This window comes from Cherax quadricarinatus, chromosome 18, assembly GCF_038502225.1.
Source record: "Cherax quadricarinatus isolate ZL_2023a chromosome 18, ASM3850222v1, whole genome shotgun sequence".
Taxonomy (NCBI): domain Eukaryota; kingdom Metazoa; phylum Arthropoda; class Malacostraca; order Decapoda; family Parastacidae; genus Cherax; species Cherax quadricarinatus.
The window spans coordinates 34,567,131-34,589,773 of NC_091309.1; the positions used below are offsets into that span (position 1 = coordinate 34,567,131).

Sequence of the window (22,643 nt, forward strand, 5' to 3'; positions counted from 1 at the left end):
AGTTGAGGGAGTGCCCTCTAATACCATAGTGTGACAATTTTACGTGGAGCAAGTCATGGTCAACTGTATCAAAAGCTTTACGTAAGTCAATGAAGATCCCCAGTGGGACTTCTTTTTTCTCTATTGCAATGTATATATGTTCTAGCATGTGTATAATAGCATCATTAGTATTTTTATTTGGCCTGAATCCAAATTGGCAGGGGTTGAGAATGCTTTGGGAGATGAGGTAGGAGTAGATTCGTTTATGAATTAATTTTTCGAAGATTTTTGAGAGAGGGTGTAAATTGGATATTGGCCTATAGTTATTCAACTCTGTTTGGTCTCCTCCTTTATGGATCGGGGTGACCCTTGCTATTTTGAGAGCTGTAGGGAAGGTGGAGAATTCAATGGATTTGTTAAAGAGTGTTGCAATGATTGGTGATAGCACTTGTGACACTTTTTTGTATATAAAGGGTGGTAAGGTATTTAAATCTCCTACCTTGTTTTTTAGTGTGTTGATAATAAGGGAGACTTCGTATGGGTTAGTCGGAGCTAGGAATAGTGTGTTCGGGTAGTTGCCAGTGAGGTAGTCATTTGGTGGGGGTATCTGAGCTTGGGATTTTATTGGCAATGTTTTGTCCTATAGTGGAGAAGAAATCATTGAGTCTGTTTGCTGTTTCTGTTGGTGCCTCATATACTCAGTAAACTTTTTTTTTTTTGACAAACCGGCCATATCCCACCAAGGCAAGGTGGCCCAAAAAGATAAACGAAAGTTTTTCTTTTTAAATTTAGTACACCTACCATCCGACTTACGACCGAGTTCGGTTCCGAGAAACCGGTCGTAAATCGAAATGGTCGTAAGTCGAACTTTACTACTGAATATCAACAAAACATTTTTGTAATGACTTTATTTTATTGTTTTATTTTGGTATTTCATGTTTTACTTTACTTTTTATGTTGTTAGTACTGTATTTTATACTGTAAGGTTTAGGATAAACACTGTGTACAACACAAATAGTTGTTTATTTCCCAGAAATTTGGCATAAAAAACACGGTCGTAAGTCGAGTGGTCATAAGTCGAGCAGGTCGTAAGTCGGATGGTAGGTGTAATTTGCACAGAAGGGGTTACTAGCCCCTTGCTCCCGGCATTTTAGTCGCCTCTTACAACACGCATGGCTTACGGAGAAAGAATTCTGTTCCGCTTCCCCATGGAGATAAGAGGAAATAAACAAGAACTAGAAAGAAAATAGAAGAAAACCCAGAGGAGTGTGTATATATATGCTTGTACATGTATGTGTAGTGTGATCTAAGTGTAAGTAGAAGTAGCAAGACTTACCTGAAATCTTGCATGTTTAACCCTTTGAGGGTCAACAGGCCCTCTCCGAGACTTGTTCTCAGGATCGGCCAAATGTAAAAAAAAAAAAAAAAATATTTGTTTCAAATGAAAAGATAAAGAATATTTTCCCGATCATAATGACACCAAAAGTATGAAATTTGATGGAAAACTTACGGAATTGTGCTATCGCGAAGTTAGCGGTCTCGACGATGTTTACGCTTCGGCGATTTTGCCCAATTTGAGCCCCAGTTTCAGCCAATTCCACTGTACTAGTCGACAAAAAACATAAATATTTCGCTAGAACTCCATTTTTTCTATCAAATGAGTACAAGAAACCACCAATTTACCAATTTCAACTATCCAGTACAGTGGTCAGAATTTAGCAATTTTGCCAATTTCACACAAACTTCAAAATATGCCAATTTCTGAATAGGGTCCAGAATAAACAAGAAAGACATTCCTGGCACTAAAATGACATTTCCTCTGTTCATTAGTCACGTCTCAAGGCCCCTCTTACATTCGTTTGCTTTCCACTTTGAATTTTTATTCCCACAAAAAATAGAAGATTTACTGTTATGCAGACTACTGCATTAGTGTAAAAAATGGTATAAATAATATTGCCGCACTTGCGAAAGAATATTAGACTCACCAGTTGACGTGTATTGGACGCTTGGCATGATTTGTTTACTTTTGAACTTTGGTAAAAATCGAACATTTCTGCTACTTTGAGCTCAATTTCAAGGTACTTTTCATTGTAAAACCAGTCAAAATCATCTCAATTTCTGTAATATGTCTTCCATTCTATGAAATAAGACCAAGAAAACTAGAATACAACAATAAATACTACACGAAAATACAGTGCAAAGTCGCTGTTTTAATCCAAAAAAAACGGTGTTTTTTTTTTCTCATGCACTGTGTGCTGCAGGATTTTTTTAATACTGTGCACACTGACCACATAGACCCATTCTTTCATATATAGGCCTACCAGCTTTCTCCCACTAGATTTGAGGGCGCTAGAATTTAGGCGTACTAGTACGTCAAAAACCCTGGGACGTAAGCCGTACTAGTATGGCCGAAACCCTCAAAGGGTTAAAAGTTCCTCAAAATATTCCAACCATCTACCCAATACCTCCAGCTCCCCCTTCCCCTAACTCCCCTACTCTGTTTTTAACTGACAAATCCATACGTTCCCTAGGCTTTCTTAGCTTCTTTATCTCACTCCAAATTTTTTTCTTATTTTCTGCAAATTTCTTGACAGTGCCTCTCCCACTCTATCATCTGCTCATCTTTGGCACTCTTTCACCACTTTCTTCACCTTTCTTTTACTCTCCATATACTGTACTCTTCTTATAACACTTCTGATTTGTAAAAACCTCTCATAAGCTACCTTTTCTCTTTTATCACACCCTTTACTTCATCATTCCACCAGTTACTCCTCTTTCCTCTTGCACCCACCCTCCTATAGCCAGAAACCTCTGCCCCACATTCTAATACTGCATTTTTAAAACTATCCCAGCCCTCTTCAACCCCCCCCCCCACTACTCATACTTGCATTAGCCCACCTTTCTGCCAATAGTTGCTTATATCTCACCCTAACTTCCTCCTCCCTTAGTTTATATACTTTCATCTCTCTCTTACTTGCTGTTGCTATTTTCCTTTTGTCCCATCTACGTTTTACTCTAACTGTAGCTACAACTAAATAATGGTCTGATATATCTGTTGCCCCTCTATAAACATGTACATCCTGAAGCCTACCCATCAACCTTTTATCCACCAATACATAATCTAACGAACTACTTCCATTGCGTGTTGTATCGTACCTCGTATACTTATGTATCCTCTTTTTCAGAAAGTATTTATTACTTACTACCAAACCTCTTTCTGTACATAGATCAATTAAAGGTTCCCCATTTTCATTTACCCCTGACACTCCAAATTTACCTACTACTCCCTCCACAACATTTTTACCCACTTTAGCATTGAGATCCCAACCACAAGTACTCTCACACTTGGTTCAAAACTCCCCACATACTCACTCAACATTTCCCCAAATCTCTCCTCTCTTTCCTCTACACTTCTCTGTTTTCCAGGTGCATAAACACTTACTATAACCCATTTTTCACATCCAGCTCTTATTTTACTTCACATAATCCTTGAATTTATACATTTATATTCCCACTTTTCCTGCCGTAACTTATCCTCTAACATTATTGTTACTCCTTCTTTAGCTCTAACTCTATTTGAAACCTCTGACCTAATCCCATTTATTTCTCCCCACCGAAAGTCTCCCACCCCCTTCAGCTTTGTTTCGCTTAAAGCCAGGACATCCAGCTTGTTTTCATTCATAACATCCACAATCATCTCTTATCATTTGCACAACTATAGTTATTCTCTATAATTTGTATTTTTTGTTAATATTTTTGGATGTCTGGAATGGATTAATTGAATTTTCATAATTTCTTTTGGGAAATATTAACAAAAAATACATTTTATAGAGATTAGGGCATACGAAAACCGAGGTTCCACTGTACTGTAATATTTTTTTTTTTATTATCACACTGGCCGATTCCCACCAAGGCAGGGTGGCCCGAAAAAGAAAAACTTTCACCACCATTCACTCCATCACTGTCTTGCCAGAAGGGTGCTTTACACTACAGTTTTTAAACTGTAACATTAACACCCCTCCTTCAGAGTGCAGGCACTGTATACTTCCCATCTCCAGGACTCAAGTCCGGCCTGCCGGTTTCCTGAATCCCTTCATAAATGTTACTTTTCTCACACTCCAACAGCACATCAAGTATTAAAAACCATTTGTCTCCATTCACTCCTATCAGACATGCTCACGCATGCCCCCTGGAAGTCCAAGCCCCTCGCACACAAAACCTCCTTTACCCCCTCCCTCCAACCTTTCCTAGACCGACCCCTACCCCGCCTTCCTTCCACTACAGACTGATACACTCTTGAAGTCATTCTGTTTCGCTCCATTCTCTCTACATGTCCGAACCACCTCAACAACCCTTCCTCAGCCCTCTGAACAACAGTTTTGGCAATTCCGCACCTCCTCCCAACTTCCAAACTACGAATTCTCTGCATCATATTCACACCGCACATTGCCCTCAGACATGACATCTCCACTGCCTCCGGCCTTCTCCTCGCTGCAACATTCATCACCCATACTTCACACCCATACAGGAGCATTGGTAAAATTATACTCTCATTCATTTCCCTCTTCGCCTCCAAGGACAAAGTTCTTTGTCTCCACAGACTCCTAAGTGCAATGCTCACCCTTTTTCCCTCATCAATTCTTTGATTCACCTCATCTTTCATAGACCCATCCGCTGACACGTCCACTCCCAAATATCTGAATACATTCACCTCCTCCATACTCTCTTCCTCCAATCTGATATCCAATCTTTCATCACCTAATTTTTTTGTTATCCTCATAACCTTACTCTTTCCTGTATTCACTTTTAATTTTCTTCTTTTACATTTTTTTTTTTTTTTTTTTTTTATCACACCGGCCGATTCCCACCAAGGCAGGGTGGCCCGAAAAAGAAAAACTTTCACCATCATTCACTCCATCACTGTCTTGCCAGAAGGGTGCTTTACACTACAGTTTTTAAACTGCAACATTAACACCCCTCCTTCAGAGTGCAGGCACTGTACTTCCCATCTCCAGGACTCAAGTCCGGCCTGCCGGTTTCCCTGAATCCCTTCATAAATGTTACTTTGCTCACACTCCAACAGCACGTCAAGTATTAAAAACCATTTGTCTCCATTCACTCCTATCAAACACGCTCAAGCATGCCTGCTGGAAGTCCAAGCCCCTCGCACACAAAACCTCCTTTACCCCCTCCCTCCAACCCTTCCTTGGCCGACCCCTACCCCGCCTTCCTTCCACTACAGACTGATACACTCTTGAAGTCATTCTGTTTCGCTCCATTCTCTCTACATGTCCGAACCACCTCAACAACCCTTCCTCAGCCCTCTGGACAACAGTTTTGGTAATCCCGCACCTCCTCCTAACTTCCAAACTACGAATTCTCTGCATTATATTCACACCACACATTGCCCTCAGACATGACATCTCCACTGCCTCCAGCCTTCTCCTCGCTGCAACATTCATCACCCACGCTTCACACCCATATAAGAGCGTTGGTAAAACTATACTCTCATACATTCCCCTCTTTGCCTCCAAGGACAAAGTTCTTTGTCTCCACAGACTCCTAAGTGCACCACTCACTCTTTTTCCCTCATCAATTCTATGATTCACCTCATCTTTCATAGACCCATCCGCTGACACGTCCACTCCCAAATATCTGAATACGTTCACCTCCTCCATACTCTCTCCCTCCAATCTGATATTCAATCTTTCATCACCTAATCTTTTTGTTATCCTCATAACCTTACTCTTTCCTGTATTCACCTTTTACATACCCTACCAAATTCATCTACCAACCTCTGCAACTTCTCTTCAGAATCTCCCAAGAGCACAGTGTCATCAGCAAAGAGCAACTGTGACAACTCCCACTTTATGTGTGATTCTTTATCTTTTAACTCCACGCCTCTTGCCAAGATCCTCGCATTTACTTCTCTTACAACCCCATCTATAAATGTATTAAACAACCATGGTGACATCACACATCCTTGTGTAAGGCCTACTTTTGTGGGAAATAATCTCCCTCTTTCCTACATACTCTAACTTGAGCCTCACTATCCTCGTAAAACCCTTCACTGCTTTCAGTAACCTACCTCCTATACCATACACCTGCAACATCTGCCACATTGCCCCCCCTATCCACCCTGTCATATGCCTTTCCCAAATCCATAAATGCCACAGAAACCTCTTTAGCCTTATCTAAAGACTGGTCACTTATGTGTTTCACTGTAAACACCTGGTCCACACACTCCCTACCTTTCCTAAAGCCTCCTTGTTCATCTGCTATCCTATTCTCCATCTTACTCTTAATTCTTTCAATAATAACTCTACCATACACTTTACCAGGTATACAGACTTATCCCCCTATAATTTTTGCATTCTCTTTTGTCCCCTTTGCCTTTATACAAAGGAACTATGCATGCTCTCTGCCCTATACATGAAATCACAGCTTCCCTATCTTCATCAACATTTAACAATTCCTCAAAATATTCCCTCCATCTTCACAATACCTCTAACTTTTTTTTTTTTTTTTTTCCAACAAGTCGGCCGTCTCCCACCGAGGCAGGGTGACCCAAAAAAAGAAAGAAAATCCCCAAAAAGAAAATACTTTCATCATCATTCAACACTTTCACCACACTCGCACATTATCACTGTTTTTGCAGAGGTGCTCAGAATACAACAGTCTAGAAGCATACACATATAAAGATACACAACATATCCCTCCAAACTGCCAATATCCCAAACCCCTCCTTTAAAGTGCAGGCATTGTACTTCCCATTTCCAGGACTCAAGTCCAACTATATGAAAATAACCGGTTTCCCTGAATCCCTTCACTAAATATTACCCTGCTCACACTCCAACAGATCGTCAGGTCCCAAGTACCATTCGTCTCCATTCACTCCTATCTAACACGCTCACGCACGCTTGCTGGAAGTCCAAGCCCCTCGCCCACAAAACCTCCTTTACCCCCTCTCTCCAACCCTTTCGAGGACGACCCCTACCCCGCCTTCCTTCCCCTATAGATTTATATGCTTTCCATGTCATTCTACTTTGATCCATTCTCTCTAAATGACCAAACCACCTCAACAACCCCTCTTCTGCCCTCTGACTAATACTTTTATTAACTCCACACCTTCTCCTAATTTCCACACTCCGAATTTTCTGCATAATATTTACACCATACATTGCCCTTAAACAGGACATCTCCACTGCCTCCAACTGTCTCCTCGCTGCTGCATTTACCACCCAAGCTTCACACCCATATAAGAGTGTTGGTACTACTATACTTTCATACATTCCCTTCTTTGCCTCCATAGATAACGTTTTTTGACTCCACATATACCTCAACGCACCACTCACCTTTTTTCCCTCATCAATTCTATGATTAACCTCATCCTTCATAAATCCATCCGCCGACACGTCAACTCCCAAGTATCTGAAAACATTCACTTCTTCCATACTCCTCCCCAATTTGATATCCAATTTTTCTTTATCTAAATCATTTGACACCCTCATCACCTTACTCTTTTCTATGTTCACTTTCAGCTTTCTACCTTTACACACATTCCCAAACTCATCCACTAACCTTTGCAATTTTTCTTTAGAATCTCCCATAAGCACAGTATCATCAGCAAAAAGTAACTGTGTCAATTCCCATTTTGAATTTGATTCCCCAAAATTTAATCCCACCCCTCTCCCTTACTACTCTCTTTACATCATCATTCCACCAATCGCTCCCCTTCCCTCCCGCACCCACTTTCATAAGAACATAAGAAAAGAGGAACGCTGCAGGAGGCCTGCTGGCCCATACTAGGCAGGTCCTTTACAATTCATCCCACTAACAAAACATTTGCCCAACCCAATTTTCAATGCCACCCAAGAAATAAGCTCTGATGTGAAAGTCCCACTCAAATCCAACCCCTCCCACTCATGTACTTATCCAACCTAGATTTGAAACTAACCAAAGTCCCAGCCTCTATAACCCAACTAGGTAGACTGTTCCACTCATCAACTACCCTATTTCCAAACCAATACTTTCCTATGTCCTTTCTAAATCTAAACTTATCTAATTTAAATCCATTACTGCGGGTTCTCTCTTGGAGAGACATCCTCAAGACCTTATTAATATCCCCTTTATTAATACCTATCTTCCACTTATACACTTCGATCAGGTCTCCCCTCATTCTTCGTCTAACAAGTGAATGTAACTTAAGAGTCTTCAATCTTTCTTCATAAGGAAGATTTCTAATGCTATGTATTAATTTAGTCATCCTACGCTGAATGTTTTCTAACGAATTTATGTCCATTTTGTAATACGGAGACCAGAACTGAGCTGCATAATCTAGGTGAGGCCTTACTAATGATGTATAAAGCTGCAGTATGACCTCTGGACTTCTGTTGCTTACACTTCTTGATATAAATCCCAGTAATCTATTTGCCTTATTACGTACGCTTAGGCACTGCTGTCTTGGTTTAAGGTTGCTGCTCACCATAACCCCCAAGTCCTTTTTGCAATCTGTATGGCTAAGTTCTACATTATTTAACTTATAAGTACTAGGGTTATGGGCACTCCCAAGCTTCAGAACCTTGCATTTATCTACATTGAACTGCATCTGCCACTTTTCTGACCAAGAATAGAGTTTGTTTAAATCCTCCTGAAGTTCCATAACATCTACGTTTGAATCAATTATCCTACCTATCTTTGTGTCATCGGCGAATTTGCTCATATCACTAGTAATTCCCTCATCAAGATCATTGATATATATTATAAACAACAACGGGCCCAAGACTGATCCCTGTGGAACGCCACTTGTTACAGATCCCCACTCGGATTTAACCCCATTAATGGACACTCTCTGCTTCCTGTCAGTGAGCCATGACTCGATCCACGAGAGCACTTTTCCCCCAATGCCATGAGCTGCCACTTTCTTTAGCAGTCTATGGTGCGGAACTCTATCAAAAGCCTTACTAAAATCTAAGTAAATAATATCAAATTCTTTATTTTGGTCAACAGCCTCAAAAGCTTTACTGAAGAAAGTTAATAAATTAGTTAGACAAGACCGGCCTCTTGTGAATCCATGCTGAGTATCATTAATCAAGCTATGCTTATCGAGATGGCTTCTTATAATCTCAGCTATAATTGACTCTAGTAATTTGCCTACAATTGAGGTCAGGCTTATTGGGCGGTAATTTGACGGTAACGACTTGTCCCCTGTTTTAAAAATAGGATTTACATTGGCCATCTTCCACATATCAGACACTACACCTGTTTGAAGAGATAAATTAAAAATATTAGTTAATGGTTCACAGAGTTCCATTTTGCATTCCTTAAGAACCCTTGAAAAAACCTCATCAGGACCCGGCGACTTATTTTGCTTCAGTCTGTCTATCTGCTTCACAACCATATCACTAGTGACTGTGATGTTACATAATTTATCTTCTTCTAGCCCACTGTAAAAATTAATTACTGGAATATTGTTAGTGTCTTCCTGTGTAAAAACTGAGAGAAAATAATTATTTAAAATCGAGCACATTTCATTCTCTTTGTCAGTAAGGTGCCCATAGTTATTTTTAAGGGGACCTATCTTATCTCTAACTTTTGTTCTATAGACCTGGAAAAAACTTTTTGGGTTAGTTTTAGAATCCCTAGCAACTTTAATTTCATAGTCCCTTTTAGCTTTTCTTATCCCCTTTTTAATGTCCCTCTTAATGTCAATATACTGATTCATAAGATGACCCTCACCTCTTTTGATATGCCTATAAATTCCTTTCTTATGCCCTAGTAGATATTTGAGCCTATTATTCATCCATTTTGGGTCATTTCTATTTGATCTAATTTCTTTATATGGGATAAACGCTCTTTGAGCAGCATGTATAGTGTTCAGAAAACTGTCATATTGATAGCTCTCTTCGTTACCCCAGTCAACAGATGATAAGTGTTCTCTAAGCCCATCGTAATCTGCTAAGCGAAAATCTGGGACTGTTACTGAGTTATCGCAACTATCGTACTTCCATTCAATGCTAAATGTAATTGATTTGTGGTCGCTAGCACCCAGTTCCTCTGAAATTTCGAAATTATTAACAAGGGATTCATTGTTTGCCATAACTAAGTCAAGCAGGTTATTTCCCCTTGTAGGTTCTGTCACAAACTGCTTCAAAAAACAATCCTGAAATACTTCTAAGAAGTCGTATGATTCTAAATTCCCAGTCAAGAAATTCCAATCAACATGACTAAAGTTAAAGTCTCCTAGAATTACTACATTATCGTGCCTTGTGGCCTTAACAATTTCCTCCCATAGTAGTTTCCCTTGGTCCCTATCTAAGTTTGGGGGACAGTATATCACTCCTAAAATCAGTTTTTCATGCCCCTCTGAAAATTCTATCCAAACAGACTCTGTATGTGTTACTTCAGACTTAATTCCCGTTTTTATGCAACAGTTCAAGCGATCTCGGACATACAATGCCATGCCACCCCCCTTCCCAATACTTCTATCTTCTTGGAACAATTTAAAACCCTGAATATGACATTCCGCAGGCATGTCCCGACTTTTTGAATTAAACCACATCTCAGTTAAGGCAAATACATCAATGTTACCTGCACTAGCAACTAATCTCAACTCGTCCATCTTATTCCTAGCACTACGGCAATTAGCATAATAAACATTGAAAGACTCTCCTTTCTCTTTACCCTTCCTGCTCATTTCTATTTTTCTACTAAACCTATTACTGTCCTTATCACCCAAGGTCCCTGGCTTTTCAATATCTACCTCGTTCTTATTATTACTAGTTCCCCTAGAACTCGTCATATTACTACACTGGGACTTCACTGTTTTCCTGCCAAAACTCATACCACTAACTACTCCTAGTTTAAAGTCCTAACTGCTCCCTGCACTGCAGTTGCCAGTGCTCCCACCCCACACCTAGATAAGTGAACCCCATCCCTGTAACCATCCTGTAACCACAAACTTCTGCTGAACACTCTAACACTACATTTTTAAACCTACCCCATACTTTTTTGACCCCATTGCCTATGCTCTCATTAGCCCATCTATCCTCCAATAGCTGTTTATATCTTACCCTAACTGCCTCCACTTTTAGTTTATAAACCTTCACCTCTCTCTTCCCTGATGCTTCTGTTCTCCTTGTATCCCATCTACCTTTTACTCTCAGTGTAACTACAACTAAAAAGTGATCTGATATATCTGTGGCCCTTTGTAAACATGTTCATCCTGAAGTCTACTCAACAGTCTTTTATCTACCAATACATAATCCAGCAAACTACAGTGGACCCCCGCATAGCGATCACCTCCGAATGCGACCATTTATGTAAGTGTATTTATGTAAGTGCGTTTGTACGTGTATGTTTGGGGGTCTGGAATGGACTAATCTGCTTCACAATATTCCTTATGGGAACAAATTCGGTCAGTTCTGGCACCTGAACTTACTTCTGGAGTGAAAAAAATATCCTTAACCGGGGGTCCACTGTACTGTCATTTCGCCCTACATCTTATCTTGTATACTTATTTATCCTCTTTTTCTTTGAGGGCAATATGTGGTGCAAATAGTATGCAGAGAATTTAGAACTTGGAAATTAGAATGTGGGAGGTTATCAAAATTATTGTTCAAAGGGCTGAGGAGGGGTTGTTGAGGTGGTTTGGATATTTAGGAGGAACAAAATAGAATGATTAATAGAGATTATAAATCAGGGGTGGAAGGTAGGAGGGGTAGGGGTCATCCTTGGGAAGGTTAAAGGGAAGAAGTAAAGGAGGTTTTTAGTGGCAGGGGCTTGGATGTCCAGTTGGCTTGTGTAAGAATGTTACATAAGAGTGAGTGGAGGCGAATAGTTCTTAGGATTTGACATGGTGTTGGAGTGTGAGGAAGGCAACGTTAATTAAAGATTTAGGGGAAATTAGTTAGACTTGGGTCATGGAGGTGAGCAAAACAGATCCTGCATTCTGAGGAAAGGGTGGCAATGTTGTAGTTAATATTGGCACACTTCTGGCAAGACAGTGATGAAATGAGTGACAATGAAAGTGTTTCCTCAGTTTTTAATGTTTCTCAGGGAAAGTCAAAATTAGAGGAACTGGTAATAAGAATGCCTTAAGTTTTTTAGCCTTTCATATGATGTGATATTCTCCTTCTTAAATAATGCAACTTGGATATACATTTTTTTAAGCAGATGGAGAAGCAGACAAAAAGATTCATGTCGAGATCAAGCCAATAAGTAATGGCAGTGCACCTATGTCGGCTAGTGTTGATGAATTACGTGCCACCATTGAGGGAATGTCCCTCTCCCCAGTATCATTTGCCTCGGTTAGTACACAAACACAGTTTTGCATTATATTTAACCCAGTTTTATGTTATATGTAGTACTGTACATTTTTATTTTATAACGAATATTTGAGATGAATTTTTTCTTCAAAGCTTTGGTACTTAAATAGTAAACTCATATAATTATGTATTTGTATTTAATTACTGATAATTTGTCTAGAGTTTATGAAGGTCTAAATTAAGTTTAACTTTCAGGAATATTGAAAAGATTAATTATTTTAATAGGTGTAATAGTTGATAAAATGTTTGAGCATTGTTAAAGGAGCTTTAATTCAAGTGTAATAAACACCGATCATGCAGAGTGAATGACCATTTGAACAAAAATAAGAAACACCAGTGAGAGAGATGATACTCTTTACCAAATAGGTGTTCATATTAAAGGATATAGAGGTGTGCATGCTAAAAGATATACCTTCCCTTGTAACATGTATACCTATCTGCTGAAGAGTATCTCTGACAGAGGCTGAAACAAGCAAACCTCTCTGACTAGCATTTAGTCCTGTCTAATTATTTTTCACTTTGAATTGTCGAAGAACTTTAGAGTGTTAAGAATAGTCTGGGGGAAGGGGGAGGGGGGATTAAAGGCTTCATTATACACTGTGTTATGGCAATAGTTACAGAAACTATGTTGATAGCTCAGTGACAGAAAAAATTATATGTTCTAATGCTATACTGAATATATTAAAAAAAAGTTGTTGAAAGGTAATGGATGAAGCTCTTGGATAGTAAAATAATTTGAAAAGTGCTATAAGATACAAATTTGTGTGAGGTAGAGAGATCAGGTAGGACAGAGGAAGAAAGTAACTAATATTTTGAAATAGGTGATTTTTAATGATGGAGGAGGAAATCTGAGTGAATAAAGTTTATGGCTTGATACGGAAATAAAATAAATCAAGGTAAATAAGGTTACTGCACATAAAATCAGGCTTTGACTGAAATGTACAAACTAAACTGAATATGGTACTTTATTATTGATGGTATTCAGTACCAAGAAGTTAATGATTAAGGCACATTTGCAACACCTGGGTATCTATATTATCAGAGTTTCACTTCACCAGTAGAAGCAGTAATAATAGTAGTATTAACATGCTCAGTCCATCACCCTTGCAAGGAGGCAGTCAGTCCCTCTAGCCTAAAGTATAGGCATGTGGCCAGACCTTGTATACTAGAGTAGAAATGAGATGTAGCAGCTGGAGCTAATGTCACAGGTGAGTGTGGCCCATAAGTGGAAGAAGGACATGTGGGACATTCTTCAGCATGAACCACTTCCACTTGTGGGATATGCTCACCTGTGACATCAGCTCCAACTGCTTCATCTCACTTCAACTCGAGTATACAAGATCTCGCCGCATGCCTATGCTTTAGGCTAGAGGGACTGACTACCTCCTGCCAGGATTGATGGATTGATCATGTTAATATAACTTTTACTGCTTCCACTGTTGTGTTCATTTGTATTCAACTGAAGAAGCCTATTGTGGAGGTGAAACTTTTTGGCATTAAAGATAACCAAGTGTTGCAAATGTATCTTAATAATGAATATGGTATTATACCAGTTTCCAAGTAAAGTGCATTTAATTTGGTCAAAAAAGATGAAATGTTAACTGCAAAAAAATTGCTTCAAATTATTTTAATAACATGATAATTCAAAGTGACGTTCAGAAATAAGAATAAAGTAAACCCTTTCATAATGCCGGGGCTATGCCCTGAAAATTGTTTTAGGTAAAATGGTGTTATGTAACATGAGGAACATGTGGGAAAAATAATGTAAAGGTCCTGAAATTTCCATAAATGGCAAATTTTTATTTAAGATAACCACATACATCAAAAATAATAATTTTTATTTTGCCCTCTACATTCTAATAGACATTACTTGTTGACATAGAATTGTGTAGAGAAGGTTGATGCAGTCCTACTGGCCTGAGTTCACTGTAGCAAGGTTTATCAATCTTGATGCAAGGCACATGTGTAAACATGATAAAAATAAAAGCCATATTTTCGTAGCAAATGGTACCACAAATATAGGAACTCACCACCTATGTACCAAACACGCTTGCTGAAGATGGGTGCATTCGAGAAAGCACAGTAGACCTCCACTTTTCGGGCCTCCACCTACTGCAATTCCACCTGTTCACAATTAATTTTTTGTATCTCTTTCCACCTTTTGCTCTGAAGGTTCCCCACCTCTCGTAGCAAATCTACCTGTTCCCATCATGCACCCTGACATGGCCAGCCATTGCAGCGGCAGCACAGGTGGGTCAGTTATCCTCCCACGCACCTCAGACCACTTTTGTTTCATGGTAGACCTAGCTTTGTTTACACCCACCTCCCTCTCCCCCAACCCATCCATCACCAGTTGCCTCATGGACACATGCCTTACAATTGCTCACTTTTGTGTTATCACTCCATTTCTAATTTTTTTATTGCCCCTTGCAGTGTCTATTATTAATGGCATCAAGAACGACATCTAATGTAGATGAAGATGCCAAGAAGTTTGAGTGTGAAACTATGCCTCTAGTGAAGAAAATAGAGGTAATAGATATACTTAACCCTTTCAGTGTTGAGACCCCTGATCCTTAACCCTTTGACTGTCGCAGGCCCCTTTCTGAAACTGTCATTCTATGTCGCAAAATATTCGAAAAAAAAAATTATTTTTTCTTATGAAAATGTTAAGATTATTTTTCTGAGTGTTTTAGTCCAAAAAAAAAAAATTGCCATCAGTACTTACCGAGATATAGAGGCGTGAAGTTTGCAGAAAATGAGCCGCGTATGGCAACAGCGGTGACTGCCGCTCACCTGGTAAACTTTGGTTTACTTGTATTTGAAGGTTTGTTGTTTTTTTCACTATTTTATTTTTTTCACGTAACTTATGTGGCCTGTGAGACCAAAGTAAGGTGCAATGTATACAACACAATAAGCACACAAACATAATTATCAATATATTGTTTACAAAACTTGTTTACAAAAACAAACAATACAAAAAATTGTTTATTACTATTGTTCTATAATATATATACCAATGTACACTCACCAAACATATTCCTGGAAGTTCTGCAGCTTGTGGAACTCTTTGAAACATGGTGTCATACACAATGGTGTTTTACATTCCTCACACATAAAACCAGTGTGTGTGCATTTTTGTGGACTTTTTTTTTTTATGTGCAAAGACAAAACACCTTCTCTGAGCAGTTTCCTTCAAAGTATTAGCAGGCAGTTGTGTTATGTAGTTATCCTAGGTAAATGGTCGTGTGTCATCATTCCTTCCTTCCTGCATTCGTTTCCTACCTTCCTCCATTCCTTTCCTACCTTCTTTTCTACCTTCCTGCATTCCTTTCCTACCTTCCTGCATTCCTTTCCTACCTTCCTGCAATCCTTTCCTACCTACCTTCCTGCAGTGCTTTCCTACCTACCTTCCTACATTCCTTTCCTACCTTCCTTCCTACATTCTTTCGTCTTTCCTTACTTTTTTCCTTCCTTTCATCTCGTCCTTCCTTCATTCCTGCCTTCCATTCTTCCTTCTGGTTTCTATAATATATATACACATATATAGTCACTAGATACTTTCATATAACTGCTATTATCTTCATTCAGCAAGCTTGTCTTGTGTGCGAGTGTGTGGCTTATAATTGTTTTGAGTCAGGAGTCAGCAGCTGTCAAAATGACATATTGTCTCATTACTCACTCCCCCTACCGCCTGTCAAAACAATGGAGTAGGATGCTGCTTCCCCTCCATTCTATCTAATTATCTTTCTCCCTCATTCTATCTCTTTGAATCTGTCTCTCTCTTTCTATCTGTCTATCTCTGTCTCACAGGTACACATAAATACAAGTGTACATAGTGTAAATTACCTAGGATAACCCAAAAAAAATCCAGACAAAGTGCTATACTCTGCTTGAAGATGTGAGTAAACATGATGATGACATCATCACCACCATCACCACCACCATCACCACCGCCAATGCCACCTCCTCCGCCACCTCCTCCGCCACCTCCTCCGCCACCTCCTCCGCCACCTCCTCCGCCACCTCCGCCACCTCCGCCACCTCCGCCACCTCCTCCGCCACCTCCTCCGCCACCTCCTCCGCCACCTCCTCCGCCACCTCCTCCGCCACCTCCTCCGCCACCTCCTCCGCCACCTCCTCCGCCACCTCCTCCGCCACCTCCTCCGCCACCTCCTCCGCCACCTCCTCCGCCACCTCCTCCGCCACCTCCTCCTCCTCCTCTTCTTCCTCCTCCTCGTCCTCCTCCTCCTCCTCCTCTTCCTCCTCCTCTTCCTCCTCCTCCTCCTCCTCCTCCTCCTCCTCTTCTTCCTCCTCCTCCTCCTCCTGCTCCTCTTCGTCCTCCTCCTCCTCCTCCTCCTCCTCGTCCTCCTCCTCCTCCTCCTCCTCCTCCTCCTCCTCCTCCTCCTCCTCTGCCTCCTCCTCCTCTGCCTCCTCCTCCTCTGCCTCCTCCTCCTCCTCCTCAGCCTCCTCATCTGCCTCCTCCTCCTCCTCTGCCTCCTCCTCTGCCTCTGCCTCCTCCTCCTCCTCTGCCTCTTCCTCCACCTCCTCCTCCTCCTCCTCCTCTGCCTCCTCCTTTTCCTCCACCTCCTCCTCCTCCTACTCTTCCTCCTCCTCCACCTTCTCCTCCTCTGCCTCCTCCTCCTCCTCTGCCTCCTCCTCCATCTCCGCCTCCTCCTCCTCCTCTGCCTCCTCCTCCTCCTCCTCTGCCTCCTCCTCCTCCTCTGCCTCCTCTGCCTCCTCCTCCTCCACCTCCTCCTCTGCCTCCTCCTCCTCCTCTGCCTCTTCCTCCTCCTCTGCCTCCTCCTCCTCCTCCTCCTCCATTGCTTTTGGTCTCAAACTCCTGGAAATCATGAAATTGATCTTTACTGACACTTCCATCTGTGTTAGAGCATCACTTGGGAAGAGAAGAGTCCCAGATTTGCTGGGGAGTCAAATATTTCTTACTGCTAAGCATGCTGAAAAAGGAGGACTGAAATGGCATTCCCACAATGCACCACTGGGTCCCCGATTTTTTTTTATCTGGTGCACACTGACCATGGAGACCCATTGTCTCACATGTAGGCCTACCAGCTTTCTTCTGCTTGATTTGAAGCCCCTAGAATTTATGTGTATAATTACATCAGAAACAGTGGCGTGTAAGACGTATTTATACGGCGTAAACAGTCAAAGGGTTAACTAACTCTGTCAAAAAATATTCGGTAAAAAAAATTATTTTTTCTTAGCAAAATCTTAAGAATATTTCTCTGAGTGTTATATCAATATTTACCGAGGTATAGAGGCGTGAAGTTGACAGAAAGTGAACCACTTATGGCGAGTGCCAGTCACTCGGTAATAATATATTTACTTTTATTCTACTTTTTTCTTTTATTTTTTAATATTTTATTTCTCAAGTTACTTTTGTGGCCTGTGAGACCAATATAGTGCATAATGTATGTATATCCACTCGTTGTATGCAACACAATAACTGCACAATTTTTTTGTTTTTCAACAAGTTGGCAGGGTGACCCAAAAAGAAAGAAAATCCCCAAAAAGAAAATACTTTCATCATCATTCAATACTTTCACCTCACTCACACATAATCATTGTTTTTGCAGAGGTGCCCAGAATACAACAGTTTAGAAGTATATACGTATCAAAAATACACAGTATATCCCTCCAAACTGCCAATATCCCAAACCCCTCCTTTAGAGTGCAGGCATTGTACTTCCCATTTCCAGGACTCAAGTCTGGTTATATAAAATAACCGGTTTCCCTGAATCTCTTCACTAAATATTACCCTGCTCACACTCCAACAGCTCGTCAGGTCCCAAATACCATTCGTCTCCATTCGCTCCTATCTAACAAGCTCACGCACACTTTCCTGAAGTCCAAACCCCTCACCCACAACACCCTTTACCCCCTCCCTCCAACCTTTTCGAGGATGACCCCTACCCCGTCTGCCTTCCCCTACAGATTTATATGCTCTCCATGTCATTCTACTTTGATTCATTCTCTCTAAATGACCAAACCACCTCAACAAACCCTCTTCAGCCCTCTGACTAATACTTTTATTAACTCCACACCTTCTCCTAATTTCCACACACTGAATTTTCTGCATAATATTTACACCACACATTGCCCTTAGACAGGACATCTCCACTGCCTCCAGCCACCTCCTCACTGCAGGATTTACAACCCAAGCTTCACACTCATATAAGAGTGTTGGTACTACTATACTTTCATACATTCCCCTCTTTGCCTCCATAGATAACATTTTTTGCCTCCACATATACCTCAATGCACCACACCTTTTTTCATTCATCAATTCTATGATTAACCTCATCCTTCATAAGTCCGTCCGCTGACACGTCAACTCCTAAATATCTGAAAACATTCACTTCTTCCATACTCCTCCTCCACAATTTGATATTCAGTTTTTCTTTATCTAAATCATTTGATACTCTTATCACTTTACTGCACAAAATTGTTATCATTATATTGTTGACAAAACCTGTTTACGCAAACCCACGCAGCCTTCCCCACCACCGACTCAGTCTTCCCAACTACCTACACTGTCTTCCCCACCACCCTTGCCGTATTCCCCACAACCCACACTGCCTTCCCCATCATCCACACTGCCTTCTCCACTACCCACACTGCCCCCCCCCTGTACCTACACTGCCTTCCCCACTACCCACACTGCCTTCCCCACTATCCACACTGTCTTCCCTACCACCCATGCCATCTTCCTCACCACCCACATGGAAATAAGTCACTTTGTCTGACTTTTTTGGGTTATCCTAGGTAATCTACACATGCGTCGCTATGTTTACACAGACCCACGCTGCCTACCTCACCACTGATGTTGCCTTCCCCACAACCCACACTGTCTTCCTCAACTATGCTGTCTTCCCCCCCACCCCCACATGGAAATAAGTCACTTTGTCTGACTTGGTGGAAGGTTGATAATGGTCTGGGTTTTCATCACTATTTCTGGTATCCTGGGCATTGCTTTCTGGCACAAACTCCTCAAAACCATGCGATTCATCTTCACTGACACTTCAATCTGTGTTAGAACTATCACTTGGGAAGGGAAGAGTCCCAATATGCTGGAGAGGGAGGTATTCCTTACCGCTAGGGTTGGTGACCAAGGAGTACTGAATTAGCACGCCCATAATGCAATGCGGGTGACCCGATTTTTTTTCATACTGCGCACACTGACTCACACAGACCCATTCTTTCACATGCAGGCCTACCAGCTTTCTCCCACTAGATTTGAAGGCGCTAGAATTTTGGGGTAGTATTACGGGACCAACACTGGCTCTCAAGCCGTAATACGTACTATGGATCCGACACTGAAAGGGTTAAAGGTGGTGTAAATGTGGTTGATGCAGTCCAGGCCTGTAGGGCAAGGGAATTAACAGTTCCTTCAGGTGAAGACATTGAGAAGATAAGAGCTTGTGTTATAGGTAACCCAAATTGTGACTCATTGAAAAAAATTATAAAGTGGTTGATACAGCTAAATAAAACTAAAATAATCCTGAATAACTTGATTCAGGAGACAACAGAAACATGCACCACTTAATTTCTTTGCAGTCTATGAGAAAGCTTCATCTTCTTATAATAAAGCTGTGCATGAGCAGGAAAGAAAGCCTGCAAATGAGTGTACATTTAGTCTTGAATAGTTTAATCATTTTAGATTGAACAGTGAGCTTCATCGCATAAAGTTCAGTGGGAAGAGTGCCTCTGCCGACCAAACAGCAGCGGCAGGGGATTTTGCTGCCAGGTTGTTGGAAATTATTTCTGAGCGTCGCTGTATACTTGAACAAGTGTTTAATATTGATGTGACAAGATTGTTCGGAAAGAGATACTTTCTAGAACTTCCATCATCGAACAAAGAAAAAATGCTTTTGGATTCCAGACAGCAAAGGACCATTTATTTGATGCTGTTTGCTAATGCAACATCACCTGTTGCAGTAAGCAAGCAGACCCTTGCTTGTTTATTGATCAAAGAATCTCTGTGCTTTAAAATGAAAAGACAAAACCACTTAGCCTGTTATCTGGCAGCTAATCCAGTCAGCATGGATGACAGAGGAATTATTTATTGACTGGTTTAAGGATCATTTTATTCCTGAAGTCATGTTTTATGTCTGTAGCAAGAACCTTGCATTCAAGATTGTCCTGACTCTCTTTCCCATGCTTATTGTGAACTGTTGCAGGATTTGAACCCAAATGTAAAGGTTTTGTACCATCAGATATGACATGACTGATACAACCACTGGATCAAGGTGTAATTAAGCCAGAGCAATGGATTGCCTGAGTTCTGCCATGAATTCAACATTTCCTTACCACGCATCAAAGCTACATGGAATAACTTGCCCAGATTAATAATAAATTCAGGCTGGGGAAAATTTGTTGAATGTGGTGAATAATTTCACAGGTTTTTTCCCTCATTTGAGAGTCAAAGCCAAGAAATTGATTAAATGACAAGGAGATTGTCAAGTGATGGCTTTGAAGAAATGCAGCCATAAAATGTCAGTGAAATCTTAGAAAATGACGAGGAAGAAGCGAGTCCAGAGGAAATGGTGGTGCTCAGTTCTCAGATAGGCAGGACTCACACAGTAGAAGAGGATGAGGAAGAAAAGCCTACAGAAAAAACAGTTAACACTACAACATATATGTGAACACTTCCATGTTGCTGCTAAACTTGCAGACTTTAAGATTAAGATGTTTATTTTGACAAATTACATGGTTGTACAGAGGAATATAATAGTTGGGTGTACATGCCAAAGCCCCTTTGTATGCAGAGCATACACACTAGAAATACTGCTCTGAAATGGATGCTGAGCCAAGCAGTGATACCCTACTGCCAGCTGTATAAGTAATGCTGGGTAATGCATGACAGAATACTTCAGGAATCCCATAAGTAACAACACTATTGAACCTCATCCCACAAACCCCAGCCACTCACTTCAACCCATGAACTCAAGTCATCCACTTCTTCCAATGAATCCCTGCTATCCACTTCAGCCCACCAATCTCAGCCATCACTTCAGCCCACGAATCCCAGCCATCCGCTTCAGGTCACAAATCCTAGCCATCTACTTAAATTTATGAATCTCAGCCCTCCACTTCATGAACCCCAGCCATCTCATTTGTACCCCATTAGGACCACACCAAGCCTCCACTGACATCAAGCCAGTTAAATAACAATAACAACCAGAATTAAAGGTCATTGCATTGACATTGCTTGACTAATAGGTTATGCTAGTTTAAATCATTCTGTATCATACTATAACAACATGCTTTCATGTACCTTTAATATCTGCATGCCTTATAAAATCATTGTACAGTACTTTATTATATTAGGTGTATTATGTATCTAGAAGAAAAATTGCTTGTCTTTTTTGGAGGTGGTCATTCATTCCACCTATCGTATTTTCATGTATAGCTCCATTTTTCTGGAATGTAACATGCGCAAAAGGTGGTTGTTTTCTGTAATAACCATGAAAAGTACAATTGTAATATAATGGGTAGGAGATGGTGGTTGTTTCTTTTTTAAGGTCTGTGACAGTTTGTGCTGTATGTGCCCAGCTCCCAGTAATATGGTAGGTTGTAACCAGATGTGAAGAATTGCCACTATGGAACAATGTGGCATAAGATGTAGTAGCCAACCCTTAACACAAATGACAAAGTCATTTGTGTTAAGGGTTGGCCTATGGCCGGGCTCTGAAATCATTCTTCTACCACACAACTTTATCATTTAATTACTTTTTCACACTTGATAGCCAACATACAATTTTTATTTTTTTATGTGGCACAGATAATGTAGTTTACATTTAATAAAACAATGGTAGGCATAAAAAGCCACTAGTATGCAATGCATTTTGGGCAAACTAAACCTAATATTTAACTGTTGCTTAAGATTTAGACAAAGACTGTTAAGTAGGATTTCATAAGTACATAACTGTTAAGGCACTGAAATTTGTAATTATTTTGAAGTTGTATTCTGGGTTAATCCAAGTAGTAGTCCTAGTCTTATGCTGAGCTTTAGTGTATTCTTGATAGTAATGTACTAAATATTCTCTTCAAGCTTTTTATACATATTCTGTTTCTAAATTAGGCATTCATAAGTTATATAGATTTTGAAAAATGTTTGTTAGCTAAGGAAAATATTTTCTAGTGAGTTCCTCTCACTCACTGGGAGCTGCTGGGGCTCCACTTGTGACCCTGAGTTCCTTTCATTCACTGGGAGCTGCCAGGGCTCCACTTGTGACCCTGAGTTCTTCTCACTCACTGGGAGCTGCTGGGGCTCCACTTGTGTCCCGGAGTTCCTCTCACTGGGAAGCTGGGAGCTAC

At 40.6% G+C, this 22,643-nt stretch overlaps 1 protein-coding gene across 1 annotated transcript in view; it reads left to right on the top strand.

Moving 5' to 3' along the window:
- The window catches only part of LOC128689238 (F-BAR domain only protein 2), a 528,956-nt gene that overhangs the window by 210,518 nt on the left and 295,795 nt on the right, over positions 1–22,643 (top strand). Inside the window, 1 exon segment of the mRNA XM_070086397.1 lies at positions 12,154–12,287. Within this exon segment, the coding sequence (XP_069942498.1) occupies positions 12,154–12,287 (134 nt within the window).